We start from the raw sequence: 11,017 nt of genomic DNA on the forward strand, positions 1-11,017 counted from the left end.
TTAAATTAGATTAAATGAGCTAGAAAATAATGCAAAAAATGAACACTATTATAACAGAAAATTATTTAGTGTTATTAAATTGTTATCATAATCTGGGACTTGAAAAAAGCAGAGTGTTCTATGACCATAATAATCCGAAAAAGAAGAAACAAAGAGATGGGATGAGCTGCAAACTCACCTGCAGGAATGTAAAAGATAAATGATTTCACTTTTCCTTTCACAAACTTGCATCATGGGAAACTAAACTGAACTGCGCTAGCTCTAACTCAGTCCAGAACTGTGTGCCCAACAATACATCTATGTATGAGATGGTCGCTTACACTCTCCTGCTCTTCTGAAACTGACACTTCAATCAAGAAGAAAGAATTGGTCATTTATAATAAATTTGATATAAATGTGATATGACAGAATATCATCAAACTCCTGCTCGCTTCAAAAATAAACCTGAAGTTTTGGGTAGGATCCAATTCCCTCTTAGCCGTCTTTGCTGTCAGAAAATCATATTCATCTTCTTTTTCATTTTCTCGTGTAACTAGAAGCTGTCAAAGCCCTGGGCTTTGCTTTTCAGTTTGCTCGGCTGTATTTATAATTGGACCCTGTCAACAGTATCCAGTGAAACCCAAGCGCTGGGTTCTGTTTGGCAGCTTCTCTGTACTGATTTCAACACAGCCCAGCTGTGATATGGTTTGTCTGTCATTAATGCATAACTATAGCAAAGAGGAGAGACAATAGCTTCTCTCACATGCTTGTGGATGGAATGAAAATCATCTGATGGGGATCAAAGGGAACTCCGCAGAGCCGAAGCGAAAGCCTCCCTGGGTATGTAAGGTTCCACAGTTGCTACATATTTACGAGGTATGTATACAAAACGCTGTTCAAACATTCAGAGCAGCCCTATGGCGCAATGAATTGTTGGAGGAATCACAGGGAGTCCCCTCTGCCCTGTTCTGCTGACATATTAATTGAATATAATAGCAGTGCAAACCCAACAAACGCCTTCCTTTCTCTGCTCAACAACAGCCTCCCTTTGGACACACTTCATCCACCATCGGCTCTGCAATTCTGGATTTGCACAAGTAATCTTCATACCCACATGTCAATTAACTGTGTGATTTAAAAGCAATCGGCTATTTGTGCACACACAATACGCTCTGGAGGCAGAGGTCAGATCGTGACTGAGCTCGTCAGGAGTCGGAGAAGAATGCTGGGTTTGAGAAAATACCTGTCACCTGGAGGACTAAGATAATGGCACCACATAGCTCCCATAAACTGTATTTATGACTTCGTTTTGCCTGTCTCAGTTTGGGATTAGTGTTTAAACCTCATGATAGAATAATGCTGTGGGAAAAACTCTGAAGTGGACAAACATTGATGGATGTGAAGAAGGCTGTTCTTTACGTCTTCAACCAGTAGGGGGAGACAAAGATCTTCTCATTTTAGACCTACACTAGAGGTCAATTCTGTTTATGCACTACTTAATGGGTTTTTTTTTTTAAACAATCTGAACAATGTAACAAACATTTTTAACCACATTAAATTCCACTTGAAATGTGCATAAATGTATGAATTCACTGGCAGGATCAGCTTCCACCTTTACAACATTGTCTTTCTCACCCAAATCTGTAATGTCTTTTTTTTTTTCTGAATCAAATGCTGGCTTTTTCTGCTCAGATTGACATGAATCACATCCATTTGAAAGCAGACAAACGCATTCCAGCGGAAAGATTGACCAATTGGCTGGGAGGAGGGCGTGACTGCTCCCTTACTCCACAGCGCAGGAGCGTGAAGTTTGGCTCAACAGTGCGCCGCTGCTCCATGAGAATGGTGCACCTCGGTGCGCGCAGGTGCAACTCTCTGCGACTTTAGACTCCTGCAACTTTAAGCGAGGACCGTGGTGGGGTTACCGGGAGTGCATGCACAAAGTTCAGCGACGCTCTGCTGCGCCACCGCTCTCCAAATGGCGCGGATGCGTCCATCCCCGCACCTGCACCGGACTGCTTTGGTTCTGCTTGTGGTGGCTCTTCTGACAGGTGATGCCGGCGCACAGCTCCCCGATAGCAACGGACTATCCTATGCCATGAGGACTGAGCTCTCCGAGGACACGATCCTGGTTGCGAACAATGGGATCCGCGTCTCTTTCGGGAGATCGGTTTTCATTGATCCCATTAATGATTTGGTAATCCAAGTTCAGCCCGGGGATCGATGCAGCATCACGGTGCTGGACAACGACCCCCTGTCACAGAGACCGGGACAGCTCTCGCCAAAAAAGTTCTCATGTGAATTTGGACCCAACGACGTGAGATACTCCCACTTTGGCTCCAGGAGTCCTCCGAGGGACAGAGTGAGGTTACAACTCAGATATGACACCCAGACGGATACCATTATAATTCCCTTCATGGTGGAAGTGGAGGTCATTTTCACACAACTGGAAGTGTTAACAAAAAATCTGCCGCTGACAGTGGAGAAGCTGTTGGGTGTGAGCAACCCCATCGACAGAAGAATTTTAGAGTTTACTTTTGACAGAGATGCACAGCAGTGCAAAATAGCATCCCTATCCAGTGGCAGCCTCCTTCCCAGGTATGGAAAACTTATGGATGAAGAGAGTCTCGGGGGGATGCTGGACTGTGATGAATTTATTCAAATGAACACCCGCTACCAGCATACTTTTTCTTTGAAGTCTCCAAACAGAGATTACATCCCCATGGTGGTGGAGTTACACGATAAGGAGGGGAATTTGCTTAACCGCGAATTTTTCCAGATTTTGGTGAGAATAAAGGACGGAGAGGACAACACGCCCCCTAAACCGAGCTTTGTTGCAATGATGATGATGGAAGTAGACCAGTTTGTCATGACAGCAATAACCCTGAACATGCTGGCTGCAGAGGATGTGGAGTCCAATCCTGATGAATTAATTTTCAACATTACATCCCCTCTTTCATTTGAAGAGGGCTACATTGTCAGCACAGATGACAGGAATTTACCCATAACCTCATTTTACCAAGGAGACCTAAAAGACTTGAAAATCGCTTACAAACCCCCTGCTGTGGACTCAGACACGGAGAGGATTTTCCAGATTGAATTTGAGGTTGTGGACACGGAGGGGGCTGTGTCAGACCCTTTTGCCTTTATGATTGTCGTTAAGCCCATGAACACTTTGGCCCCTGTGGTCACAAGGAACACCGGACAGCTGCTGTACGAAGGTCAGTCCAGGCCTTTGTTTAGTTCTCATAATCTAGAAATCAGCGATGAAGACAATTTAGACAAAGTCAAAATTACTGTTATTGACGGATTGAGGCATGGAGATTTGACTGTTTTGGGCTCGAGAAGGAAATTTTTCACCCCAGCTGACCTTGATGCTGGCCTAGTCATTTATCAACATGACGGCAGTGATACATACAGTGATAATATTATCTTTAGAATGACAGATGGGACCAGTGAGGTGGAATTTTTATTCCCCATCACAGTTGTGCCAACAGATGATGAGCCTCCTATAATCAATGCCAACACTGGCTTGATTTTATTCAAAAACCAGATGTTTCAAATCTCCTCACTTGTGCTCAGTGCAACTGACATTGACTCAGAAGATTCTACAATAAAATTTACATTGGAGCTTCCTTTATCAACCATCGGACAGGTGATCCTGCGCCAGTCTGAGACACCTGAGGACCCTTCGAATTGGAAGTTTAACACAGATGATGAAATGTATGAAAAAGTTGTGACTGAATGGCTGCAGCAGGATATTACTGATGGAAAACTTTACTACAAGCACACAGGGCCACACAGCACCAGCACAGTCATGGACCAGTTTGTGTTTAAAGTCCAAGATGACAATGACCCACCCAATCAGTCAGGTGAGAGCTCATTTATCATCAAAGTTCTTCCGATTGATGACCTTCCACCTGAACTGTATCCTGACACAACCCTGCAAATGACTGTCCACGAGTATCAGCTGACTCACTTAAGAAAAAAATTTCTCCGCTACACTGACCTCGACTCAGATGATCGGGACCTCAAATTCACCATAATCCAACCACCAACTGACTCAGATGAGAATAACCCAGTCGTGCTGGGAGCTCTGGTACTGACGGAAAACCCAGACACTGAAGTCACAACTTTCACTCAGGCCCAAATTAACCACCATAAAATTGCTTACAAACCCCCAGATCTTGAGCTTGGAATTACCTCTCGGGTTTTACAGTTCAGGTTCACGGTTGAGGATGTTTCTAGAAATAGCTTAGAAGGAGTTTTCACTATATTTTTAAAACCTGTCAACAACAAACCACCTCAGATAATGAATTCTGGGTTTACGATGCTTGAACGCGGAAGACACATCCTCACTAGTGCTGAGCTGCACACCACAGATACAGATACGGACAGCAAAGATATTACCTTTACTGTTGTGCAGCTTCCACTTCACGGTCAGATCCAGTTTATGTTCTCTGACATGACAAAAGGATTTACTTTTGGCTTAGAGGATATTGGAAATGGCTTGATTTCGTACACCCATAATGGAGATGAATCAACAGCGGATTCTGTACAAATAGATGTCAGTGATGGAGTGCACACTGTCCCGATAACTATAAAGATTAACGTGAAGCCAGTTGATGATGAGACCCCAACTCTCAGCCTGCCAGCTGGCACAATAGGCTCTTACATAGACGTCCTGGAAAGTGGAGCCACAGAAATAACAAGTAATGTCATTCAGGGAAAAGACGAGGACACGGATGACCTTCGACTGACCTACATTGTTGAAGACAAGCCATCATTTGGTGAAATCCTGGTAAGAGGAGTTCCATCTGGCACATTCACTCAGGCAGATATTATTAACGGCTTTGTGGTCTACGCTCATACCAGCGGAGAGATAGGTGTGAACATAAAGGAGGACTTTTTCAATCTCACCCTGACAGATATGTCTGATGAGTGGACTGTTGGAGGAAATAAAATCACAGGTGTTCGAGTGCATGTTACTATTCTTCCTCTTGATAGCCAGGCTCCAGAGGTCTTTGTGGGGCCACAGTTCACCGTTACAGAAGGAGAAAAGAATGTCATTCAGTTAGTTCATATAAGCGCAGATGATGGGGATACCCCCACTGACGACATCCTTTGTACCATCATTGTACAACCAAGTTCAGGCTATGTGGAAAATATCTCCCCTGCTCCTGGCTCAGAGAAATCGAGATCTGGAACTGCCATTAGTGCTTATACCATCAAGGACATCAGACAGAATCACATTTACTATGTTCAAAGCATTCACAAAAGAGTTGAGCCAGTGGAAGACAGGTTTACCTTCAGATGCTCCGATGGCATCAATTTCTCTGAAAGGCACTTTTTTCCCATTTCCATAATCCCCTCAAATGATGAAAAGCCGGAGATTTACATGAGAGAGTTTGTAGTTATGGAGGGCATGAACATTGTCATTGACACTCCCATTCTCAATGGCGCCGACGCAGACCTCCCCCCAGATCAGCTCACATTTTTTATTACCAAACCTCCAAAACACGGATTTATTCTCAGTCAATTTACCACAGGCACCCTCTCTGTGTCTAACTTCACCTTGGATCAGATCAGAGAGGCCTCCACTATTGTGTACGAGCATGATGATTCAGAGACCACAGAGGACAGCTTTGATATTGTTCTCACAGATGGAAAGTTCAGTGTAGAGAAAACAGTCGTAGTTATGATTATACCCGTGGATGATGAAACCCCAAGGATGGCCATTAATGATGGCCTGGAAATTGAAATAGGTGAGGTTAAAATTCTTAACAGTAATGTTTTGAAAGCGACTGACTTGGACTCTGACGATAGCACGTTAACTTACATTATTAGATACGGACCTGGTCAAGGATATTTGCAAAGAACAACTCTGTCTGGGACATTGGAAAATATTACTTTTGGAATGAATTTTACACAGAGTGACTTGGATCAGGGTTTAATCATTTACATCCATAATGGTCAAGAGGGAATTCGTGACCTCATCAAATTTGATGTGACAGATGGTACTAATACTTTGATTGACAGGTATTTCTATGTTACAATAGGTGGTATTGACATAGTTTTCCCTGATGTGATAAGTAAAGGGGTGTCCCTTAAAGAAGGGGGCAGAGTTACTTTGACCACTGATCTTCTCAGCACGAGTGACCTTAACAGCCCGGATGAGCACTTGGTCTTCACAATCACTCGAGCTCCAGTGAGAGGACACTTGGAATGCACAGACACACCTGGGATGCCCATCTCATCGTTTACTCAGCTCCAGCTGGCTGGAAACAAAGTATACTACATCCACACAGCTGACGATGAAGTGAAAATGGATAGCTTTGAATTCGAAGTGACTGATGGCTACAACTCTGTGTTTCGCACTTTTCGCATCTCCATCGCTGGTGTGGATAATAAAAAGCCTGTGGTGATGGTACAAAGCTTGGTGGTGACCGAGGGAGAAAACAAACTTGTCACTCCTTTTGAGCTTACAGTTGAGGACCGGGACACCGCCGATCGCTTCTTGAAATTTACAATTACTCAGATTCCCATTCATGGCCGCCTGCTCTTCAATAACACTCGTCCTGTCACCTCTTTCACAAAGCAAGACCTTAATGAGAACTTGATCAGCTACAAGCATGATGGCACAAAGAGTGCGGAGGACAGTTTCTCCTTCACTGTCACCGATGGTACCCACAGAGACTTCTATGTCTTTCCCGACACCGTTTTTGAGACTCGAAAACCTCAAGTGATGAAGATCACTGTACTTTCTGTGGATAATGGGGCACCACAGATTGTTGTTAACAAGGGTGCCTCAACATTACGGCTTCTGGAGACAGGTCACCTGGGATTTGTGATCACCAGTAAGACCCTTAAAGCTGAGGACAGAGACAGCATTCAAGGCTCTGTGACTTTCAGGATCACTATTGCCCCGAAGCATGGTTACCTGATCAACCTTGGAAGAGGAAATTCCACCATCACCAGTTTCACACAAGGTAAGAGGACTGCTTCTCATTTGAAACTTTAGAACATTTTGCAACTTTTTATTTTACATGCTGTTACTCTTAAAAACTGATGGTTTAATTTTCAGAAATATGTGGAGCTATTTTTAAAACTTGTTTTTACTTTTTTGCTCTGCCACATCATGCTTGAAAGACACCCATTTCTGTCATAAAGGCTTCACTCTGGGGAGTGTGTGCTTGCTAAGAAGTAGTAGGCAAGTACCCCAGGCTTAACAGAGCATATATCAAGCTGCGCTTTGAGTTTTTGCCTTTCAGAACAAATTAACTTGTACTTTATTGAAGGATTATTGTGAACAAGAGCAAGAGTTGCAGACATGCAGATAAACTATATGAATTTTGAAAATGTCTTGGGGTGTCGGCCCTAGTTTAAAAAGATCAATTTATCAATTTAAGTTCAATTCAACAAATAAATTTATCACTTTTCCTTTTAAAGTTATTCATTTTTCATCTGAAAACTGTTCTTTGCTAGATTTCAATATAAAATAGTCCAACTTTGTCATTGAGACAGTTTTTGTTATATCCCAAATTGAACTGTATTACAAACTTGTGCATAGAAATAGAATTAATGCATTATTGTGGCAGTGATTTCTGATTTCTAACATTGGTTAGTCACAACTAACCACCTTGGCAGTTGATTTAAAGTGAACCAGTGAATTTGAGAACAATATTTTCATTTCAAAAAGTGGTTACCATTAGGGTATATTTTCAGTATCTCCTGTGAACTGAGCCATTTGAACCGCTGTCGCCTAGCAGACCCTTAATATTTCAGGGGTTCAGAGAGTAAACAGACCAGCTTGTTTGAAGGGAGAAGGATCCACATGAAATATTAAAGACAGCAGACAGTTAACTTTACTGTCTTCCAGGTCTATTGTTTTGAAGAATTGTCAAACCATCAGGATGACAAACATCCAAGTGATGGAGCCGCGAATGTCAAACATTTTTCAGTGTCATTCAGGAGTATGAAAAGGATTTAATCTATCCAACAGTGTTATATTTCTAAACCCAAGGATATGTATACTGCATCATAATGCAGTGTTCAGAAGTTGACTCTGACAGTCTTACAAAAGCCTTTCAACAAATTTTCCATCTTTTCATCGATTTCTTTGAAGGATGCAGCATTTGTTCAGTTAAACTCTTTTCTTTCAGTTGAAATCGACGACATGAGTATATGCTATGTACTGAGGGAAGGGGACAACGCCACAAACGATATCTTCCATTTCTCTATTCAGGACAATGGTAAGTTTAAATTTTTTATTCAACTTCTATTGTTGTAAAAGTGTTTGCAAATAAAGTCCGGGTTATGCAGACTGATGAGGCTGAGATATTGAAAGTCTGGCTTACTTGAGAAGCTCGATTTTTCATAGGTGAAAAAAAAGCTTGCATGCAACGCAGTGTGTCAAACTGATAGGAATTAGCATGCAAGAGGTGTGTGCAGAGATGGGAGAGATTTCTAGAACCATAATTTCCCACTGTTTCTTGTTTCAGTGAAAGTAAGACAAGTGTGCAGTAATGAGAGGGAAATGTATACTGTTTGCACTGAAGATAACTTCATCTCCTATGTGCCACTTGATTTATGTTCAACTCTATTTTAGGCAAGATTCAGTATTTTCCGCACTAAGTTTCCACTTAAAAAGCCCTAGTTTTTTTCAAAACAACAATGTGCCTTTTAATCCAGGGTGCTTCGTGATGCCAAAGCGATTTTCAGAGGTACGCTGCACTCTGTCTTTTGCGCCTTGCCCGCGAAAACATCCAAACTTTTGTAAAGATGGATGTGCATATTGTGCATGTAAAATGAAAGCGTTTTTGCTGATCACTGCGAGCTCCACAGAGAAAGTGTGTGTGTGTGTGTGTGTGTGTGTGTGTGTGTGTGTGTGTGTGTGTGTGTGTGTGTGTGTGTGTGTGTTAGCCTGGGGGCGGTGCTGGCAGCGCAAACTTTTCCTGAAAAGGGCTGTTCCTCACTTTGTGATGTCACAATGAGAGAACCCACTCGTCTTCATGGATTGGGAGGGGCTGATGCTCAGAGAGCAGATTTTTAGAGGAATACTCAGAAATGCGTGAATGGATGAAAATACCACTTTGGGGTCGTTTCTTATGAGGCGTAAACGTAATAATACACTTAAAAGCTCAAAAAAGTGGATTTTGGATGACAATGATACTTTAGTGCAACTAATAGTTTATTGCACCTCATGTATGATTTACATTTGAACATGGACGATTAATTGATAGTGCGCCTCTATCTAATCTGATGTGCCCTAAAGTGCGGAAAATATGGTATTTGAATTTTAACAGTTAACATTTTATTTCATTACCCATGTTAATCTTACTGCTAATTACTCTAGGTGCATCTTCTATATATACCCCTTCCCTAATGACAAATTACTTTTTTGGAGAAAGTAGTGATTGGTTTAGCAAGTAACTAAGTAGTAAAGCAATTAGGGAAGACCTTCCCTCCAACATAGGTTTGTAATCAGGCGCAGATTTAATGAAAGGTTTGAGGAGAGCATGTTGGTGTTGCAGATTAGCAAAGACCATGTCCCTTACAGTGGGTCCTTTCTGCTAGCCTTCAGCTGTGATGAGTGAGCACAAAGAGCCACTTTAATGGGGCCCTTTTTTCCCACAAGTACCTCTGTGGCCTCCACTGCTGTTTTTGCATTTTCCGTAAATCTGTCTGTGAAGTTAAAAAACAGCTAGATGGGGTGGGGGTGCTAATGAGTGATGAGTGAAAAAAGCAGGAGCTTGCGATGGATTACAGCTCTTTACCTGAACCCCGTGTTACTGTTGAGTGGAGCTCCTTTGTTGCGGAGTGAGCTTCCATCAGTTCCTCTGTTATTACCTCAGCTGGGTTATTTGTCATGGATCTCTGTGGGCTTGTCTCCCTTGCTGTCATTCTCTTGATGACATGCTTCTATCCCACACTGCTAGTTTGTCTCCCAGAGATGGCAATTAGATTCACTTTCTCAGAGCTTACTACAATCTCCAGCAGTACTTTTAGATTTAGGAAGAGGAGTCAGAATAGTAGGCTCTCCTTCTGTCCTTAGTTTCAACTGTCAGACAGAACGCATTGCTCTTATATCTCTCTATATATATATATATCATACATAAACATTTGACACAGGGATTGTGCTTTATAGTCGTACCTAAATAGCTTCAAAATTGATGAATAGTCGTATAACTTCTCCACGAGGATTCCTTGCGTGCTGCAGTCAGTGAACATTTCTTTAATGAGATTTAAGCTGTGCCAGTGGCTGCCCCGAATCCCTCGACGGAGCATGCAGTCCTTTGAACAGCTTTGAGGAGCTGAATGGTGTACACTGGCACACAGCTGCACTGTGTCATGTAAGGCAAACGGAAACATCTCTCCCCCCACCCCCACTTCAAGCTCATTGGGAGAAATGTACCAAATGCACTTGAATGTGCTCCTGGGGAAAAAAGTTGCTTTTCGTGTCACAGCTGCTTGTTGGCATTCTAAGGGTGTGTGTCACCAGCTGCAATCCGAATGGCACGCTCTGAACAGCTTCTGAAAAAAGCCAATAGTTAAAATGGTTACCACTGTTGACAGTTTATGCTTCACCTAAAAAAATGAGAAATTGACGGTGTCGATCCTCTGTTTCAGTTTTCTTTCCAAAAACCTATTACAACTTGACCTCTGACCTGTAGCTTACACTACCTTAACATTTTCCTTGCAGATTGATTGATATCTTGCAGAGTTCAGTCTTGGGTTTTCAAGGGAATTGCCAAAGGATAAATTACATTTTTGGATTAATGAGTCTTCTGCTTTATACCCTTTTAAATTCACAAAAAGTGTTACCATGTATTCTCTATTAGACCTGAACTTACCTCATACTTTGTTGGACAAAGTTTGCATTTAAACTCTGGATAATTCTGAAACTTGGTAGCTGGTTTTAGAGAACTTTTGGAAAATTACTAAAACTATTGTTTTATTCCATCGGATGCACATAGTGTTTTTCAATTTCATTCATTAATTTTAGAATAAAACTCATGTAAAAAAAACGTAGCACTTT

At 42.1% G+C, this 11,017-nt stretch overlaps 1 protein-coding gene across 1 annotated transcript in view; it reads left to right on the forward strand.

Annotated features, from left to right (window-relative positions):
* The first annotated feature begins 1,805 nt into the window (after positions 1-1,805).
* The window catches only part of frem2b (FRAS1 related extracellular matrix 2b), a 70,267-nt gene continuing 61,055 nt past the window's right edge, over positions 1,806-11,017 (forward strand). Inside the window, exons 1-2 of the mRNA XM_004075537.5 lie at positions 1,806-6,968; positions 8,142-8,231. Of these exons, the coding sequence (XP_004075585.1) occupies positions 1,958-6,968; positions 8,142-8,231 (5,101 nt within the window). The 5' untranslated portion in view covers positions 1,806-1,957. The remainder of the gene's footprint in view (positions 6,969-8,141; positions 8,232-11,017) is intronic.

This window comes from Oryzias latipes, chromosome 13 (assembly GCF_053564925.1).
Source record: "Oryzias latipes strain Hd-rR chromosome 13, Olatipes_Hd-rR_3.1".
NCBI classification, from domain to species: domain Eukaryota; kingdom Metazoa; phylum Chordata; class Actinopteri; order Beloniformes; family Adrianichthyidae; genus Oryzias; species Oryzias latipes.